The sequence below is a fragment of the Notothenia rossii genome (genome assembly GCF_949606895.1).
Source record: "Notothenia rossii genome assembly, chromosome: 11".
Taxonomy (NCBI): Eukaryota; Metazoa; Chordata; class Actinopteri; order Perciformes; family Nototheniidae; genus Notothenia; species Notothenia rossii.
Window position 1 is genome coordinate 55,337,155 of NC_136910.1, and position 21,418 is coordinate 55,358,572.

Sequence of the window (21,418 nt, forward strand, 5' to 3'; positions counted from 1 at the left end):
TAGTTATTACGAAGATTACTTCAGGAAATTGTGTCCATTCAACGTTTTCGTTGTTACCAAGGTGGTTGCTAGGGACGCTGCTATCAATATTATTTCTGTTATGTTGTGTAACTGTTTAATGGTGTTATCTTTATTGCTACCCCCTTCCCCGTCAATTTATAGTGTTGGTCCACAGCACAAATGTATTAGTTTAACAAAATCCGCATCTAAAATTGTGGCATTGATACGTTATTTTCCCCTGTGCAATTCTCCATTTACTCAACAACAACACATCATTATCCTTGTGTTTATTTATTTATTTGATTAATAAACACAAGTTGGAGTCCGTCAGGACCGAGGGTCGGAGCAGCTCATAGTAGTTGCTTTTTAGAGAATTGTACACCCGGAAGTAAGTATTCTCTCCGCTTCGCTTGACAAACCCCGTCCTCAAGCTGTGTGATTGGATGTTTGAGTGTGCTCCGAGGGTTACACCGAGCGTCGAACAGCACTTGAAATGGGATGGAACCACGGCAGACTGTCCAAAACTGGATTTGAACGGGTCCACCCCGTCCGCCCCTCCCCCACCCCGTCCCCAGAACTACACATGCTGGCTGTTGTGTTTTGCAACATGCTCTATGGCAGTGGTTTTCAAAGTGGGGGCCGCGGCCCCCTGGGGGGCCGCCAGGGGGCGCTAGGGGGGCCTCAGAAAATTGGAGGGAAGATAATAAAAAAAAAAGGAAAGACAAAAAAAAAAAATTCTAATTATTTTTTAATAAATATTTTAAATCTGATTTTTAAAAAAAAATCATAATTATAAAATATAATTTATAATAATGGAACATATAATTTGCCATAGTCATCTTTCTGATTGCCTACCAGTCAAAACATCGTTCACGACGCCATGACGTCATGTTTAGACCTGGCGGTTTGCGCCATTTATCAAGCTGCTTTGCTCCTCAAGCGAGCAAGCTAGCTAGCTCAAAATGGACAGGTTTTTGACAAAGAACAGGTCAACGGAACCGACCAACAGCCCTGCTGTGGAGGACACTGCTGCAAAAAAACCTAAGAACTTCTGGCCAATTAAAATCAGAAGGTACGAGGCAGCGTACATTAAGTATGGCTTTACAGCCATACAGAAAAATGGCCATGATTGCCCGAAGTGTGTGCTCTGTCTGGAGACCCTCTCAAACGAGTGTTTAAAACCTTCGAAACTTCAGCGTCACTTGATGCAAAAACATCCGGCAGAGGCCGAAAAAACGGCAGACTTCTTCAGACGTAAAGAGGAGCATTTGGCCAGGCAATCTGCTGCATTCACACAGCAAGCTACCGTTCCCGAGCGGGCCCTGAAGGCATCATTTTTAGCTTCATACCACATTGCTCGTGCAAAAAAACCTCACACAATCGGAGAGGATTTGCTTTTACCAGCTACCAAAGACATTGTCCGAGAATTGCTTGGCGAGGATGCTGCTAAAAAAATTGACGCTGTCCCACTCTCGGACAACACCGTCAGCCGACGGATTGGTGACATGGCGCAGGACGTATCTGCTCAGCTTTTGGAGCAGGTGAGAGCCAGCGAGTACTTCGCTCTTCAACTAGATGAGAGCACAGACATATCGAATGAGGCCCAACTGCTTGTGTACATTCGATTTATTTCCCAGGAGAGATTTGTCGAGGAAATACTGTTTTGTAAAGCACTTGAAAGAAGAACCACTGGGAAAGATATTTTTCAAGTTTTGGACGATTACATCGAGTCTAACGGATTGAACTGGGCCCGCTGTGTGGGGGTGTGTTCGGACGGAGCCGCGGCAATGACCGGCAAGATCAGTGGAGTGACCGCTCTCATTAAGCAGAAAGCCCCGCATGTAGTCGCCACACACTGCATGCTCCACCGTGAGGCACTTGTCGCAAAAAGGATGGATAACGAGTTGAATCAGGTACTACAGGAGGTTGTACAAGTGGTGAATTTTATTAAAGCCCGCCCCTTGAAACACAGACTGTTTACCCTGCTTTGTAATTAGATGGGCGCCCGTTTTGAGGGGCTGCTGCTTCACTCAAACGTGCGCTGGCTGTCACGGGGCGCAGTTTTGAACCGTGTCTATGAGCTGCGGAGGGAGGTTGGAGAGTTCCTCTCTTCTGAAAAGCATCAGCTGGCAGAGCGGTTCACTGATGCAACCTGGATCCGCAAACTTGCATACATGTCAGACATTTTTCTGCATCTAAATGTACTGAACCAAAGCATGCAAGGACGTGACACGTACATACTGCAGGTGCAAGACAAAGTGCGTGCTTTTTCCAAAAAGATTATGCTGTGGTCAAACAAGCTCCAGGAGGGAGTCACAGAGATGTTCCCACTACTTCACCAGGAGCTGCTGTCATGTGATGATTTGGGCTCCATCTCTCCAATGATCCAGTCCCACCTGGAGCACCTCCAAGGATATTTTAAAGACTATTTCCCTGACCTTGAAAACACACATTTAAACTGGGTTAGGAACCCCTTTTCCCCCGGTGTCGGTTCTAGTTTGGGCATAAAGTCACAGGAGGAGCTGATTGAGATGAAAAACTCAGGGGATTTAAAACTAAACTTTGAGGCTCTTCCCCTGTCTAACTACTGGCTACATGTAAGAAAGGACTATCCCACCTTGGCTGACAGGGCACTGAAATGCCTTCTCCCTTTTGCAACAACTTACTTGTGTGAGTCTGGCTTTTCAGCTTTAAAGGTACTCAAAACTAAACATAGAGCACGTCTACATGTGGACAATGACATGCGTATGGCACTGACAGACATTAAGCCCAGGCTTGACAGACTGTGTAGGAGCCACCAAGCCCATCCCTCCCACTAGTGTGATCACTGTCTGTCACTTCCAACACACACACACACACACACACACACACACACACACACACACACACACACACACACACACACACACACACAAAAGAGAGGTTTGGTTTCTTTTTTCTGTTTTTGTATCATCAACAGTTTGTTGAAAGGTTTGTTATTCAGTGGGAATATAGTGTTGAACTTACAGAACCAAGTCAGTTTAATAGATTTTTTTTCTTTTTTGACTGAAAACTTTTGAAGACATAATGCAAGAAAGACAAAAAAAAAAAACTCTTGCATATGTAAATATATTTTCTGTAGGGTAAAATGTATTGCAACATAGTGTCTATAATAAGAAAAACATTGTGGTGGAACAAAGATGCCCTGCCATACAAATCTTATTCTGTGTTGAAAACATATTGTTAATATTATTCTCATGCTAAACAAATGTAATAATTACAGTATTGAATAGAGAATAAAAGTAACAAAAACGTTCTTAAAGTTGATGTGTGACATATTTTGTAGCATTGTTGGTGGGTTTGCAAAGGGGGTCCCCGGCCAGAAGCTAATGATTTTTGGGGGGCCTTGGCATGGAAAAGTTTGGGAACCCCTGCTCTATGGCACGTCTCTACTGGGAATTGTAGTTTTAAAAGACGTTTTCGGATTTTTCCCATAAGAAGTTGCCAGTATTAAACTGTGTACATCCCTGGAGGTTTAGGGGATAGGAACACTCCAATTTAAAACATATAATTAATAAATGGGTGAAAATTGCTTGTGCCCATAATGGGCAGCATTAATATATACCCACATGCCAGCTAAGGTCAGAAGAGCTATATAGCTCCAACACTGATGTCAATGAGGAGCTCGTTCCACCATTCATGCACTGAGACTTTCCCTCAGCCACGACGCAGACTCTCTGCATCACATTAATGCACACAATGTACACAATATCTGGTCTTTTATTATTACTGCACATATTTTATTCCATTCTATTTCAATGTAAATACTGTTTTTTTTATTTTACTATATATATATATATTTTTTAATGTTATTATATTTTTCCTAAAATAGTTGTGTTTTTTTATTTTTATGTATGCACCACGACACCAAGTCAAATTCCTCGTACGTATCAACCTACCTGGTAATAAAACTGATTCTGATTCTGATTTCGGAGCCAGGATAGTGTGTTTTTGGGGGTTACCTGGGTCCCACTCACAGTGGGAGCAGCAATCTGATTGGCTGATGCACGAGCTGGACGAGCTGGAGTTTAACCAAGGCCAGCACCGGTGTCTTGAATTGGATTATTGAATTAACTGGCAGCAGAGATGGCAAAAGTAAACACATCCTTTACTCAAGCAGAAGTACAGATACTCGTGTTTAAAAATACTCTGGTAGAAGTACTGACTAAACTTCTTTCCTCAAGTCAAAGTAAAGAGGGTTTGAAATGTGCTTCAGTAAAAAGTACCCATAACTAGCAGCTGTTTTAAAGAGTACCTGACCTCCCTTTATATTAATAGAACAATAATGTCATTGTTAGCTAATGAATGTTTCCATGCTGAACAACGGCAACATGACAACGTTTCCATTGGTCCCTCTTCTTTAGAGAAGACCAGGAAATTATGGATACACGGATCGTGTTCAAATCAATAGGCACGCAATGACTCTAAATAATAATGATCACGCCACCAAACACACATTCACACTAAAGGAACCAGCCTGTTTGGAAAATGAGAGAAGTAGAAAGTACAGGTATTTGTGTTCAACATGTGAGAAGTAGAAAGTACAGGTATTTGAGTTCAACATGTAAGAAGTAGAAAGAACAGGTATTTGGGTTCAACATGTAAGAAGTAGAAAGTACAGGTATTTGAGTTCAACATGTAAGAAGTAGAAAGAACAGGTATTTGGGTTCAACATGTAAGAAGTAGAAAGTACAGGTATTTGTGTTCAACATGTAAGAAGTAGAAAGAACAGGTATTTGGGTTCAACATGTAAGAAGTAGAAAGTACAGGTATTTGTGTTCAACATGTAAGAAGTAGAAAGTACAGGTATTTGAGTTCAACATGTGAGAAGTAGAAAGTACAGGTATTTGTGTTCAACATGTAAGAAGTAGAAAGTACAGGTATTTGTGTTCAACATGTAAGAAGTAGAAAGTACAGGTATTTGAGTTCAACATGTAAGAAGTAGAAAGTACAGGTATTTGTGTTCAACATGTAAGAAGTAGAAAGTACAGGTCTTTGTGTTCAACATGTAAGAAGTAGAAAGTACAGGTATTTGAGTTCAACATGTAAGAAGTAGAAAGTACAGGTATTTGTGTTCAACATGTAAGAAGTAGAAAGTACAGGTATTTGTGTTCAACATGTAAGAAGTCAAAGTAAAAAGTTGTCAGAAAAATAAGTAGTGGAGTAAAGTACTGATACCAGAAAAAATAAGTTAAGTACAGAAACAAAGTATTTATACTCCACTACTTCCCACCTCTGGCTGTCAGCCAGTGGAGGAGAGGAGCAGAGGAGTAGTGGGAGAACAGGAGGAGGTTGAAGACCAGTCTAGCTGCAGCATTCTGAATTAGCTGAAGCATTCTGATGGTGTTTAACAACTCTCTGTATTTTAGACCAATCACGACCAAGCCAAGTTTCAACAGACTCTACTATTTCTACTTTTTATTCTGAGACGCGTCATGTCAGTGAGGAAATAAACATGAATACAATTAGGAAAAGAAGCAACTTGTTTTCAGTCTGAAGAAACCTCTGTTCTTGTGAAACTGATTTAATCAGAAATGTTAGTTTGTTTATTATTTGACAGCATTGTAACATCTGTTTGCTCTTTTCTCATTAAATGGGATTGTTGCTGCTTTAATAATCTGAGTGACATCATTATTAATATGAATGAATAACTCTATTGAACATGCATGTTTTTATATATTGAAGTAGTGCACACATTACTTTATCTTCTCCATTATATATTTTACTTTACTATATATTATTATTGTATTAAACGTCTTAGCTGAATACTCAACTCTGATTGGTCAAATTAGAAGTTTAAGAGGTTGTTAATACTCGATAACACACCGCTGCCAAGAAATCAGTATTTTAGATTGAGATTAAATCCTTTAGAGTTTATAAACGTGTGCATTTGATAATCCACGCTGAACAGCAATGGGTCGTCCTCTCTGTTTAGGTTTCTCCTGGGAAAACTGGGTTTAACATTTACTCTGTATTTAAATACTTAGAAATCTCTTTCAAACATTTATTTTATTCCCTGATGAAGAGGTCTGTCAGGGAGTTAATTTAAACCCAGTAACTCTGTATGTTTTATATAATTATACAAGTTAAAAATTGCTTGTAATAAAACTAATAAAAAATGCATTTAATTTTGGATCTGATAAATGATTCGCTGCTCAAACTCGCAGTTGGATTAAACATATTATTTATTTTCCCATCATGCACAAATAACAAATTAACAATTTATAACGACATAGAATCAATAAAACAGAGAAGGTTGAACTATAACCTGACATAAAGATCTGAATCTGGGTGAGATCATTTCAAATGTAAAGAATATATATCTCTTATTTCCTCTAAAGGAAGCAGATCAGCTTATTTGATGAACTTGATGTTACTTGGATAAAAGTGTGAGCTAAATGCACGTGTTTCAATTTAAGAAAGGTTGACAGTATGATCAAAAAGCAGATTATCAAACTCAATAACAACAAGAATAAAAACATGTTTAGAATAAAGAGCCAGCAGGAGGACAGGGTCAGAGGTCAGTGAACGATCCCTTTAAGAGATGTTTATCTCTACCTGCTCTGATCCACTGTCACACACACCTTCAGTGGTAATATCTTCACTTCACCCACAGTGAGAATGTATGGAAACATCTTCTCAGTGAAAGTGTGTGTGAAGGTGTGTATGTGTGTGTTAGTGTCAGGATCAGAGAACGACAACATTCCTCTGTTCCAGTCCAGATTCACTCTGACCCTCTGGAGCTCCTTCTTCAGGCTGAGAGGAGTGGATGGAGCTGGTAGTGACCATGCTGAGTATTTACCTTTATAGAAACCTATTCTCCAGAATCCAGACTCTATGTCTCCCTTCCTCTGGGCAGACTCTGCTAACACACCAAGTACCCACAATGTACTGTCTGTAACCTGGACATCCCAGCTGTGAGTCCCTGAGTTAAAGCCCTCAGAGCCCAGGACACAGATTTGTTTATCAAACCTCTCTGGATTATCAGGAAGTTCCTGTCTCTCTCCTCGTCTCACTCTGGTCAGATCTTCAGACAGGATGAGGAATGGATTAGCAGTGTTTGGGTCCAGGATGAGAGGAGAGTAGGACACCATGTCCTTCATCTTGCTCCAGATGTTGAAGCTGAGGTTGGCCAGGTGTTTGGCCTGGTCTATCAGAGCTCCTGAGGGCAGCTGTGGATCCTCCAGCAGGGGGCGCTGCAGCCTCTCCACTGCAGCCTTGTAGTTGTGCAGGAAGGAGACGTCTTCAGCTCTCAGCTCCTCCTCTGTGGCTCTGACTGTGTGTGAAAGAGCTGCTATCTCTCTGCTCACAGCCTCCGTCTTCTCCTCCATCATCCTCCTCTTCTGCTCCTCTTCCTCCCTCAGTGCAGCCATCCTGGCCTCCTCTTCCTCTTCTAGAAACTGGTGAAGCTTCTTAAACTGCTCCTTAATCTGCGTCTCTGTGTGTTGAGCCTGGACCTTCATGTGTCCTGCTGTTTGATCAAACTTCTCTTTAACTTCTTCAAAGAGCTTCAGTTTCTCCTGAAAGGGCTGCAGAGATTTCTGGAGCTCCTCTTTGAGATCCTGAGCAGCTTCATCGATGGGTGTGATTCTGTGGTTTTTGTGTGTTTTTGAATCTCTGCAGATGAGACACACTGGCTGCTGATGGTCCAGACAGAAGAGTTTGAGTTTCTCAGAGTGCAGACTGCAGAGAGCCTCTGGAGATCTCTGATCTCTCTCCAGTAAGAAGGTCTCACAGAGGTTCTTTAAAGCCAAGTTGGGAGGAAGGAAATCCTTTGAATGTTTTCTCCTACAAACTGGACACTCCTTTACTTCTTTCCCATCCCACCAGGTCTGCAGACAGGCTTTACAGACGCTGTGGCAGCAGGACAGGATGACAGGATCTCTAAAGACTTCCTGACAGATAGGACAGCAGAGATCTTCCTCTAACCTGGAAGCCATGTTGTCTCTGAGTGAAGCTGAAACACAGCAGACAGGAGTATACAGTCAGTCATGGCTCCCCTCCCCCTCCTCTAGTGACTTCACTGAAATTCACTTTTGGCGCTTTTCCACTGCAGGACCTAGCACGGCTTAGCATGGTTCAGTTTGGCCCGGCCCGCTTTTTTTTGCTTTTCCACTAGGGGTAGTTCCTGCTCACAGGTACTTTTTAACTTTTTTTCTGGTCCTCGAAAATCGAGGTTCCTACCGAGCCAACAACCGAGCTGAATATATTAAACTAGTGACGTAAACACTCCCGACTGCTGATTGGTCAGAGAGAATCGTAAAAATCGTTCCGCGAGACAGTCCCCAAGCGTTGCATAAGCACAATTTTTAAAACAGACAAACTACCGTTAAACAAATCCATAAAGAAATGGCAGCAACAAAAAAAAGACGCCGTGGTCGTTTAACGAGGTACAGACGTTACTCCATCTCGTTGCGGATGAAAAAATACAGCGGGGGCTAGACGTCACAACAACGCGAAACGACGCCTGGACTCGGCAACGGCTGCAGGATGGTACGTTTTTGCTAACTCTCTGTTCTTTGCTTGAAAGCGTTGTGTCCCTATTTATTGTAAAGCTCATTTCTAACAAACATGCCTATTTTACCCTTACATTTATGTTCGACAACCCATGCTCTTATGGAGCCCCGAAGAGCTACGGTTAGCACAGATAGCATTAGCAAGAGCTATTGTTTGCTAACACCATATGTACCATTGTTTACGTACAGTTTTCTAGAGTTAAGTAAGAAATAGGCATGGCAAAACGACTGGAATTGTGACTTTTTTTCAACTTTAGATCATCGTCAGTAAGTAAAATAAGCAATACCAATGTGTGGAAATAATCTGTTACAAGTAAAGTAATGTACCAAAAGTAAAAGTGGTAAGAATCACTATTAATGTTGCAGCTAGTAAAATTGTGTGACATCCTAATATATTCTTGTATATTCTTCATTGTTAAGTATTTTTGCACTTTAAACTGGTCTCATAATTATTCATACTTAAATTAATTTTTAATTATCCATTTACTTCATGACTGTATATTTATACATATACTCATACATATATTTATATTCATTATCAACTGGCTGGACATAATGTAATTCACTTTCACAATCATTGTAAACATCTAGGGCCAGAACCGTCTTTAGTTCATCCTTACCGTTGTTCTGTTTATACTTATATATTTGATTCTTATATCCTTACGTGACCTGTACCTGTCCTGTGTTTTTCATTCTTATTGCTGTTGCTGCTATGACACCTGAATTTCCCTATGGTGATTTAAAAAAAAAAGAAGTTTATCTTATTGTCTTCCAGGCAAGAGGAAACGAGGAGAGGAGCACCTCACAGTCCTGAGGGAGATGCACAGTGCAGATCTGGCCCAGCAGGAGCTGAACCGGGCCCAGCAGGAACGGTTGTATTTATGTTTATAGTTTGCTTTGTTATTTGCACTTGTTTGATGATTAAACTGTTTGTTTGTAACAAGTATTTTTATCGTGATTTCCTCTGTGTTAAAGGTGGGGTAGGTCATTTTGGAGAAACCAGCTCGAGTGCGCTAGAATTTGAAAATACACAGCCGGAACAAATCTGCCACTTCCTTAGCCCCTCCTCCAACACACACGAACGTGCACATGACCAATGAGGGCACGAGATAAGTTTGTGCACAGATGGAAGGCTGACAGGCAGGTAGGCCATCCAGTTACTTTAGCCGGCTCAGATGATTGGTCGTGCTTTTTAGAGCACCACGGCTTCCACAGATGAAATTTATTTTCGATAATCATTGCCATCGGGATGTTGAGAGCATTCCATGGAATATAACAAAAAGTGTATCTCGAGCCGGTTTCTCAAACTTACCTACCCCACCTTTAACAGTAGATCTAAACAAACAAAACAGACCTTAATTTATTAGAAAGATGTTCTTTTCATGATCTGTTATTTTCTCAAATGTTCTTATTATGGGGCAGTATACAGGTGCTTGAAATTCAAATATTTACGAAATAGTCAATTCTGATCATATTTTTTTTTTAATCGTTTGACAAACACATGTATACACATGTTGTATGATTGCCCAAACTCTCCTGTTATTTTCTTCTGTATTTCGTCTTGCTATACGCAGCCTTTTCCGAAACAAAGTTTGCCTCCTGTAATGTTGTGACATACTCTTTGGTCCGGAGTTGTGAATACCCGGAGTGTTATATGAGTATGTTATATGATGTAGCACAGAGCGCGAATAAAGCACAGTTAACCATACTCGCTGTCTCCTGAGTTTTCTATAATAAAGCACGATACACATACAAAAGGACAACACTATACCTCCTTGCTGTGATAAAAAGCCACATACCAAGAACCAAGTAAACGATCGCTTCCCTATCCTCCATTGTTATGGTGTTTTGTGAGTTGTGTCGCTTTGAAGATAACGTCACGGCAGTTTTACGCAGCTTCGCTCGGCCCCCCGAACAGCCGATCGCCCCGCCTACACTGCGTCGTTAACTACCCCAGTTACTAACTGTAATGGAAACGCAGCTTAAAAGGTCCCATGTCATGCTTTCCTGGTTCTTACCCGTCCCCTTGGGTGTTATGTAGCTTTGTCTGCATGTAAACGGTCTGCAGAGTCACAAACCCTCAAAGTGCACCCTGTAGCGAGTCAAACTCTAACACTTTCTTTTTCCATTTCTTTCTTTCTGGATACAGTGACGTCACCATATCCAAATGGAGCAATCCGTGGAGCTCCTCACACAGCAGGATCCCTTGCAACACTATCAAACGCAGTGTGGGGACCTTTAGCGTTGAGCATAGAGCTACCTGAACGTTGGTCATAGACGAGTTGGGATCGCGGAGAAACAATCACTCAGCCTTTTCTCAGCCGCGCCACTGCGCGGAGTTTCGCCGGCACATACACTGACTGCCTTATCTTTTCTCAGGCTGTGAGTGTTTGGCGAACAGCCAGGCTGTGTGTGTGTGCTCAGGCTGAGTCTCACAGACCCCACGCAGCAACCAGGAAACGAGACCAGTAATCCAGTTCACACTGTCCGCTCCTCGAGCCTCAAAGGGCGGAGCAGCGAGCCCCGCAACGTCCCGCCAACACGGCACCCAGACCCCGCGCAGCATTCTCATCTGTTTGTCATTACTGGTGTCATTTTCTGGCTGCTAATGCCATTGTAACACATAATCACTGATGTTCCGCTGTAACGGTGGTGGACTCATCAGAACAGAGTGGGCGAGTTGACCAATCAGAGCATAGTGGGCTCATAGGGAGGGAGGGGGGGCAGGAGCTCCAACAAGCCGTTTAGGACAGAGAGTGAATACACATACTATACAGAGATGCTGGATGAGAAACCAATGTGAGTTTGGAACATTGAACAATGTAAATCTGTTCTAGTAGACCTCAACAATGGAATTATGATCAGTAGAAATGGCCATGACATGGGACCTTTAAAGTGAGCATGGCCTACCAAGGCCAAACTAAACCTTGCCAAGCCGTGCTAGGTCCTGCAGTGGAAAAGCGCCATTTGAGTATTGTTTGGAGTCAGACTCACCTTCAGGGGGTGGAGGGTCCGCAGGTTGAAGCAGCAGTGTTGTAGTTTCCACTTTTCTCTCCTGTAGCTGAACTCAGAGGAAGTTGTTGGTTTGGTCTGAAGGTGAATCTGATCGTCTGTTTTTCAGTCCGTCTGTCTCTCTGCAGTGAGGGAGAATAACAAACTGTTTCCTAGTTTATCTCAGGTGTGTCAGGTGAGGGAGGAGCTCTGTCACGCCTCCTCTGCTGAACGCTGTCTCCTCTCATGTAACTCAGGGAGTTTCTCAGCCTGTTTTTCAGGTTTCAGGCTCGAAAATGACATTCCCAGAACAAATGACCATATCTTCCCTTCTAAAAGGGTTAAATTAATAATCTTTTTTCTCAAAGTAATGATAAACCTGTGAGTTGGATGTAGAAAAGTCAGAATCAATATAGATGTTTTTTATTTTAAAGAAAATTCAGATTGAACACAGTAAAAAACTGTAAATTATAGTGTCCGTTCAAAACATATTTTGTACTTATAGTGAAAACCAGTGGCAAGCCGTGAGCTTTATAACTAGGCCCTCTGACCCCCACCCCTTCCCTCGAAATGAAGGGGAAAAAAGAGTTATTACGTCACAGCGTATACTTCAGCGGAATATCAAAACAACGGCCTGGGGTGCAAAACGCATCAATGAAAGCGACCCTCTACCACACAAAACAACACCTGTGAACCCAATTTGTGTTTTTTGAAATTGAAAATGATGTCGCATTGTGTTTGTTAATTTCGTTGCAGTTTTATGTCTTAAGTGTAATTTTGCATGCTTTTATTTTGAAGGCGAGTTCACGCTGTTGTCAGGAAGTTGTTGTTGCTTTGGAAACAAGAAAAAAGTTTCACAGCGGGCGGAACTTGTCATAAAGTCCGCGATAATAAAACCCACCCATTTAGAGGGAAGATATGATTGGCCTGACCTTTCGCAAAGCCACGCCCCCCTTGGTTACTGTTGCTAGTCCGACAAGCTGAGAGCCAGATGCGTTAAACAAAGCCATAATGGAGTGTCTCCGTAACGTCGGAGTCGCCTTAACAGACTCATTTTGGAGCAATAACGCAGCAATATCCTCCAGGTCCCGACAAAAGGGGCTACAATACGCTATGGAGGGTTATATCCACAGTATAAACATTAGAAAAGAGGGAGGCACAACATCAATAGAGGCACTTGCATACAGGTCGCAGTGCAAGAGTGAAAAACCACTGAGCCGTATGTCAAATTCGACGGAATTATTATTATTATTTTGGAATAAAACAATACAATCACAAGAGGCATTAAATGTTGTAGTTTGTCTCAAGTTAACTACCGTTTCCTTGGTGGCTTTCTGCATCCACCTTGTTGTTCCTTTGTGGGGGTCGGGGTGCCCACTTGTGCAGCAGGATTAGGGAAGTCGGCAGTAGGCTTTCCATTAACAAAATGCTACAAAGATTAAAGCAAAAATATAAATGAATGATTGCCTGTTGGCTTTCTTGTTTGTACTTTGACCACAGACTAATAACGGAGCTCAGCTGTTCAGACATTATTATGCATCAAGTGATATACATGGTCAAAACGGCCTATAAGCACACAGCTTACAGCTGTAGTCGTGTGACTTTAGCTAACGTTCGTTAGTGAAATTAGTTAATTAAATTAGTTAGTTAATTTGTGAATGTAATCTTTGCTAGCTAGCTAGCTACGTTAGCACGTATTTACCTTCGAGCAAACGTATTTGTGTTTGTTGATATTCGCCATATTCAGCTGGGCATGGGGCCTGCCGCATTTCTTTATCCACTGGCGCCATCTCTCCTCTCGGGTTTTGGGTTTAGGAAACGGGTAAAAATATCACCCCCCCCTCCCTCTAAGCTTATGGGATATCTGCTATCCGATTTTCAAAGACCATAAGCACAACGCTTCACCATTTTCGCAATGAATTTGAACGCTATACGTCTACACTACAGGGATCAAAAAATGCTTTCAACGCTTCGCCCATTCACTTGAATGGGGTGACGTAGAAGATTTTTAATCTTTGCCGAACTGCATTGTGGGGAGCATGGCATGGCTTTGCCAAGTTTACGCGCCAAACCACGGGTAGCGCCATAACCCTACACAAATGCACTTCATTTCCGCCGGAAGTCTTTTGCACAGCGTCTGTCGGTGTAAACCGGTGTAAACAGTCAGACGGGCACTGGTGTAAACACAGCGATTTCGCTAGCTTGGGAACACGATTCTACTTCTTTGACTGGAGATGGCGTTACTCTCCCCCACCCGAATTCAGTGCAAAACTGGGAGGATAACATGACGACGTGGCCCAGCATAACGTACAGCAAAATTTGCTCCTACTTCGTTCAATCCATGGCAATAGATGGAAAAGCAATGGACAGTCTGAAGGCATATCATAAGGCTACGCACATTCTACTTTGCCCACATGCTCCCGAAAATTGTTGACGATTTTGTTGAGGGAAGGTTACAGTTCTGCAGTAAATATCTCAGCATTTTAAAACCAAAATAAACTGCCTTATTTAGGTCATGCCCACAGGAGCCAACAGTTGTCTGTTGTTTACATAATGCACAATTTACATGATCTCTTTATGCTGTGCAATATATCATATGTGCCTGTACTGTTTGAGTGAAAATAAAGTTTGATGTAATTTAATTTCATTATTGCACTGTTATTGCATTATTGCATTTCATATGTTCCTTAGAGTGCTACAATTTCTTTTAACACAGTTCATCATTCATATTAAGCTCATACTGTACATAAATAACACTGAATGAATTAATTGTTGAGAGGAAACTAAAGAAATGGCTTCAACAAGAAAGATCACATGTTTAATCCTAACAGGTATTACAAATTAAAATATAAAAGCAGCCCACACAATTACATCACTATGAAAATATTCATATATAATATTAAAAAATACAATGCATGCAGTATTTGTTGTGTTTATCTGTATTTAATGAACAACATGGCTGGGTGCTGGGTGCTGGTTTGTGGTCGTAGCACTCTCTATCTAACCACTCGTTCAGGTGCTTTCTCGAGTGATTGCAACCAACTACCGCACACGTAGTTCCCGAACCACTTTTCTTCATGTTGTAATTGTTATATCCTCTTTGTCTCTGCGATATCAGTGCTTTGTCGGCACAACGGAGCTAGCTAGCAAAACAAACCCAGTCCGCCAAAACGGAAGTGCATTGCATCGAAGGAAGGAGTTCAGGATGTAGAGCGGAAACGGCTCAATAACTTGTGTATCGGCATCTGTTCAACTTTTGAGGCTCGATGCTTGGCATCAGCCAATCAAATCCCGTTTATGCAAATCCCGCCAGTGCAAGCGCAGCCAATCAAACCGCATGCAAGCTGGGAGAGCCAGACCGCAGTTAATTTCCTCATATTCCAAACGAGATATTACGATAGCAAATCACCCGGTTCTTTACGACCGGAACTATTTACCGGGATACAAACCGGAGGAACCAGACATGGAGAGAGGTGGCAGAGACAGTGGGTGAAACTGATAGTTTTTTCGCCTGTTTGGAGAGTTTATATCCAGTTTACTTCGTTTTAACATTGCTATTGCTTTGTATGTCGGGGGCGGGAGATTCATGTGATTGGTTGCTCGCAAAAAATCGCCAAGCTTCAGACACGCCCAGCTTCAAGATTTGTTCATGCCTGTAGTGTAGACGGGCCGGACTTCCACAGGGAGCCGCGCACGTGATCGAATATGATTGGACAACGGGCATTTAGGGGCGTGGCTTTGCGAAAGGTCAATTGTACTGTCATTTGACATTACTCTCTCGTTCAGTTACCGGGCCCTCTGTGAATCGCAGAGAGGGCCAGACGAGCTTCTTTCATGTAACCCTTCACATTCAAACAGAGACTGAACAGGCAGATTCGAAGGATTTATTTCTTTGGAAATTAAATTGTAAATACAATTAAATCAAGTTTTTTTCGGTAAAACTAAGGAAAAATATAACAAAAATAATATTTTAAAAATATATATTTTAAAAAAATAATATATTTTTGTAATGTTTTTAAATATTATTTTTTAGAATATCTTAGGCCCTCACAGAGGGCCTAGAGGGCGCTGACGGCTCGCCACTGGGGAAAACTAACCTTGGATGATGGGTTAGTAGACTAAAAGCTTTAGGAATCCAAAGTACAACATATAATAAGTACCCTGTATCAAGATTGATGCAAAACAAGTGATATTTGACCTTTTTAGACAGATTTAGCAAAAAAAAACTCTTCTGGGGCCATTTGGGTGGATTTTCCTTATCTCTGGCCCCCCCTTGCTCGATTTTGACATGTGACATCTCTTTCTGACCGTTAGAGCCAAAAGAATCGAAGCGAAATTGTCCCGCACACAATCATGTTAAAAAAACAGATGCGTCTTCGCACATTCAATCTTCCTACAGAGCGTAGGAATGGCCTGCTCTACTCTTTGAAAACGGAATTGCAGTTTTATTGCTTATAGATTATCAGAATATTTCAAAGGGGACACAGCCACATTGGATATTAACCTATGGATTAACTACATCATCGTTGTTATCGTTTAAATGTCATTGAAGACCAGTTTTGACCAGACAAAACCAAGGTAAGCCATGTTAGCATTGTAGGCTACCTAGCGCCACATGTTTTGATGTAAGTTTTTGTTGATAACGTCGCGAGTTTGTATCTTTCAGTGTTGAGGTGGGCACCGTTAGATTCTGTGTCTTTATGATCATAAATAATGTGTTGGATGTGCAGCGAGGATAAGTAATAAGGTAGCTAGGAGTGATTTTCGGTGCAGTAATAGGTTAGCATTTTTCGCTCGGGGCTAATTCAGAGGCTCACTGTTAGCATTGTGTGTTTTTTTTGAAAAAAAAAAAAAAAAAAGTTAAATGAGTTTTTTCCCATTATATGGATATAAAATATTCATAGTTTATTAAATATTAAGGTTCCTTAGACGTTGTTTCCTGCAAATGACGCGATTTCGGCCCCGGAACCGGGTCCGTGGGGCTTAAGAGGTTATTGCTGGAATAAAGGTTATAGTGGGTGAGTGAAATTATTAACTAAGATATTGTTAAAGAGGTGAAGTAGGCTCCCATAGTGTGAAGGTTTCACAAACCAAACTCAATATCTGTCAAGTATATGGCATCAGTTTAAAACATTGAACCCTTTTACAGTATCTTTCAGAACCTGTCACCACTCCATCAACAAATTATCCTGGACTTCATCACAATGGCAGATTTCATAATTATGTTATTCATACTAACACATAATCAGTCACGTAAAGACAACCATTCATTTAGAAAATTAGCTATCGTTATGCTATAGACATTATACATGCAACAAATTATGTTTTGTTATTAACTATTATTTACTTTAATTATTGGCAGAAATACATGCGTGCACAAACAGGACCTATACACATGCACTAATGGAGAGGTGTCAGATGGGGTTAGTTGGGTTTGGTGCATATGAGGCGAGCTGGCACCTCTCCAGCTACATTAGATTAGATCAAACTTTATTGTCATTTCAATGAGTACAACGAAATGCAGTTTGCATCCAACTAGAAAGGTCACAGTAAAGTGCATGAGGTTAAAATAAATTCACATATCAGATCAATTTTCATAAATGTACAAATATGAATACATGTCTTTTGTTTTTGGTCTGCAGAAGTCAAGGTACTTATCATCATTACTCTCACAGAGATCATCTACTTTATTTACGCGTCAAGTCGTAGCCATATACCATATACATTGGGGGACACACATCCCCCCCAATATTCAGATACGCTCAAAATGCTTTTTGGGCGGGTGTCTGGGAGGAAGTTGGGGGTCTTTGGATTTTTGATTGAGCGGCAAGCAGCTAGTGCGAGTCGTGGCTGTAAAACAAAAGGGCAATAAAGTGTTCCTGTTTCTACTGAAATTGCGTGGCACAGACTTTTCTATGGATTTAAATGCTTTGATATGATTATGGTTATAGTTGTACTTTATTCATTAACAGGTTTTAAAGTATCCCATGTGTTAGGGAATTTTGTAATATGTTCCTTTAGAATGGCAGGAAATTAGTATTCAAATTTTGATTGAATTTTTGGTCACCCCCAATGTTGACTCCATGGCTACGGCCCTGCAATTTCAACCCGGTCTCACAAAAAAACGTGTAATAACTACGTTGGTCCACAACTTGGGACGTAGTATTTCTACAAAAACGCCTCTGAAATTGTAGGATCCCTACCTTTTTTTTCACCATTCATTCCAATGGCTGGCGTCTATGTCACGTGATCTTCAAATTTCTCCCTGCAGAAAAAAAACATGGCCGACCTTCGTTTTATTCTCGGTGGAAAATGCCTATTTTAAGGGTTAGTTTGGCCATTAAAATGCGTTTTGATGTCATTTGATGCGAGAAATATGCGTTTTTATTTCAGATTATGTGTGCAGTGGATGTACATGATCTTTAGTTTGCTAGTTATTACGAAGATTACTTCAGGAAATTGTGTCCATTCAACGTTTTTGTTGTTACTAAGGTGGTTGCTAGGGACGCTGCTATCAATATTATTTCTGTTATGTTGTATAACTGTTTAATGGTGTTATCTTTATTGCTACCCCCTTCCCCGTCAATTTATAGTGTAGGTCCACAGCACAAACGTATTAGTTTAACAAATTCTGCATCTAAAATTGTGGCATATATACGTTATTTTCCCCTGTGCAATTCTCCATTTACTCAACAACAACACATCATTATCCTTGTGTTTATTTATTTGTTTGATTAATAAACACAAGTTGGAGTCCGTCAGGACCGAGGGTCGGAGCAGCTCATAGTAGTTGCTTTTTAGAGAATTGTACACCCGGAAGTAAGTATTCTCTCCGCTTCGCTTGGCAAACCCCGTCCTCAAGCTGTGTGATTGGATGTTTGAGTGTGCTCCGAGGGTTACACTGAGCGTCGAACAGCACTTGAAATGGGATGGAACCACGGCAGACTGTCCAAAACTGGATTTGAACGGGTCCACCCCGTCCGTCCCTCCCCCACCCCGTCCCCAGAACTACACATGCTGGCTTTTGCAACATGCTCTATGGCACGTCTCTACTGGGAGTTGTAGTTTTAAAAGACGTTTTCGGATTTTTCCCATAAGAAGTTGCCAGTATTAAAACCCTGGAGGTTTAGGGGATAGGAACACTCCAATTTAAAACATATAATTAATAAATGGGTGAAAATTGCTTGTGCCCATAATGGGCAGCATTAATATATACCCACATGCCAGCTAAGGTCAGAAGAGCTTTATTTAACAGCTCGTCTTATGTCTGTGACCCCTCCTGTTGTTAATTGATAATCCTGAAACATGCACTTGTCAAGGTTCAGAGGCAAATTTTGCAAATATGGCAGTAGCCATCGATCATCTTAAAATAAGATATACTTTATTGATCCCAAGTTGGAAACATTTGTGTTTCATCAGCATGTGTAACAGTTGTAAATATGCAGTGGTGTTTATTTGTAAATCATTTAGTATAATCAAACACATTCTGTGTTTTATATTTAATCATTATGTGTTCTTTATTTATTGATTGTTCAATACCTGACAAGGTCGGAGATGAAAAACTTGGGTCGCAGGTTCCTCAACAGTGCATTACAAGACATCTACCAATATGTGTGTATGCCTCCACCATTAAACTGTCATATTCTGCACATTTCTTATACTATCTACATACATCTTATAAGAGTATAATACAAATGTATAATATCAGTTAAAATAAGTGCTTCAACATAGTTAACATTGCTGGAGGTATGCACAAATATTGATAGATGTCTTGTAATGCACTGTTGAGGAACCTGCGACCCAAGTTTTTAATTCATCTTATACAGTAACTACACCTTAGAAAATCTTGAAATCTTGAAAGGGATGTGCAAAATATTAATTATATACTGTACAGTCTTTAATTAACTATTAGTAGAGAATAACGAGCAATGAATATACTTTATAGGGATCCTATTAATATCTAATAATAAAAATAATGAAATTCAATAACGTGCTTTAACCACCAGGTGTCCCTTTCTATCAGCTGTGCACCGTTATGGTGTAAATATAGCCTATCTACCAATTGGATCAAATATAAAAGTCAGCCGAATTAGTGTTGATACTGCAGGAAGACGTATTGTGTGAAAAGAAATGTAAGATGTTGTTTAATTGCTGATATATTTATGATCAACGTCACGTTTTCAGTTTTGGCGGCAGTTCCTCATGTTTGTCTCGAAGTCTTCTCAGCAGGGCTCTATAAATAGAGAACTACGGCAGATATGGAATATTTAATGCAGCCGAACCGTGTATTACAATGCCGTTATGTGATGACTTTCAATGAGAAAAGCAAGCACACTCGGAATAAAGTATTATTTCATTTAAAAAAAAAATGTGTTGGTCTGTTTCCGGTATTTGTTTATGACGATGTGATGTGAGATGTGAGACTGGGTTGGAGAATTGCACAGGGAAAATAACGTATCTATGCCACAATTTTAGATGCGGATTTTGTTATGTAACTAATACATTTGCGCTGTGGACCAACACTATAAATTGACGGGGAGGGGGGTAGTAACCCTCGGAACACACTCAAACATCCAATCACAGAGCTTGAGGACTATCACGGGGTTTGTCAAGCGAAGCGGAGAAAATACTTACTTCCGGGTATAAATTCTCTAAAGAAACTACTATGAGCTGCTCCGACCCTCGGTCCTGACGGACTCCAACTTGTGTTTATTAATCAAACAAATAAATAAACACAAGGGAGGGGCCCTGACTGACCGTCAACATGTGACGGGTTGGGAGTGAGAATGTGTTGGCCTGTCAGCCTTCCATCTGTGCACAAACTTATCTCGTGCCCTCATTGGTCATGTGCGCGTTCGTGTGTGTTGGAGGAGGGGCTCTGTAAGGAAGTGGCAGATGTTTTGCGGTTGTGTATTTTCAAATTCTAGTGCACTCGAGCTGGTTTCTCCAAAATTACCTACCCCACCTTTAACTAGGCCAGTAGGTAAGGACTTTCCACTGGATAATAACTGCAGCGATGTATGATTTAGCTGAATACATGTTTTTTAACCTTAACTAACGCATTTCTTTAATGTTTGTTCTTTTTTATGTAAAGTCAAGATTGTAACTGTTTGCAGTAAAGTTGTGGGGCGCTGAACTGTTCTTTTGATTCTTATGAATTTTGATATACTGTTAAGAACTCAGACACTTAGGAGGTAGGACCCAATTGCACGACCCGGGAGACAGAGGTAAAGTATTGGAAAGATACTTTATTTTCTTCAATAAACCCAATGAACAAAAAAAAGGTTTCTAACTAATCTCAGAATTGAGATGACAAAAATTGGGAACAAAATGATAATCGCTCACGTGGTGAGGAACAAACTTTTCTAAAGTACAAAAGAGCATAAACCTGACCATGACAAGAGACAAAAACGAACTGAACAGGAACACTGGGAGACTGGGGAATTTAAACACAGGGCAACAAGACACAGGTGGGAACAATCAGGGGCGGGGCTGACACTGATGAGCACAGGAGACACAGAAGGGGTGACAGGTGAAAACAATCAGGAAATTAGACACACCAGGGAAACTAACGACAGACAGGAAAACACAGGGAAAAGACAATACACAGAGAGGAAAACATGACAAGGAGAACAGCAAAACACCCACTACCAGACACACAAAACTAAAAACGTGACACAACACAAGAATCGTGACAGAACCCCCCCCCCCCTCAAGGGACGGATTCCAGACGTACAAAAAAAATCCAAAAGGGTGGGTGGAGGGGCTCCGGGACGACAACCCAGAGGCAAAGCACAATCCATGATGGGTGTCTCGGGCGGACGGCCCGAGGGCAAGGCAGAGTTCATGGTGGAGTCCTCGGCTGGAGAACT

At 41.2% G+C, this 21,418-nt stretch overlaps 1 protein-coding gene and 1 pseudogene across 2 annotated transcripts; one reads left to right on the forward strand and one right to left on the reverse strand.

The window, feature by feature from the left end:
- Positions 1 to 962: 962 nt before the first annotated feature.
- On the forward strand, positions 963 to 4,108 carry LOC307025341 (zinc finger BED domain-containing protein 5-like; the record flags this gene model as incomplete). Its single annotated transcript, XM_079659976.1, has 3 exons — positions 963 to 1,913; positions 1,998 to 2,597; positions 4,019 to 4,108. 3 exons carry the CDS (start codon positions 963 to 965, stop codon positions 4,106 to 4,108), a joined length of 1,641 nt encoding a protein of 546 aa, XP_079516102.1.
- A 2,098-nt stretch (positions 4,109 to 6,206) lies between these two features.
- Positions 6,207 to 17,779, reverse strand: LOC307024540 (E3 ubiquitin-protein ligase TRIM39-like; annotated as a pseudogene). Its single transcript, XR_013810593.1, has 3 exons — positions 17,750 to 17,779; positions 11,550 to 11,689; positions 6,207 to 7,996 (listed from the first exon to the last, which is right to left on the reverse strand). The product of XR_013810593.1 is annotated as an E3 ubiquitin-protein ligase TRIM39-like (transcript).
- Positions 17,780 to 21,418: the final 3,639 nt, after the last annotated feature.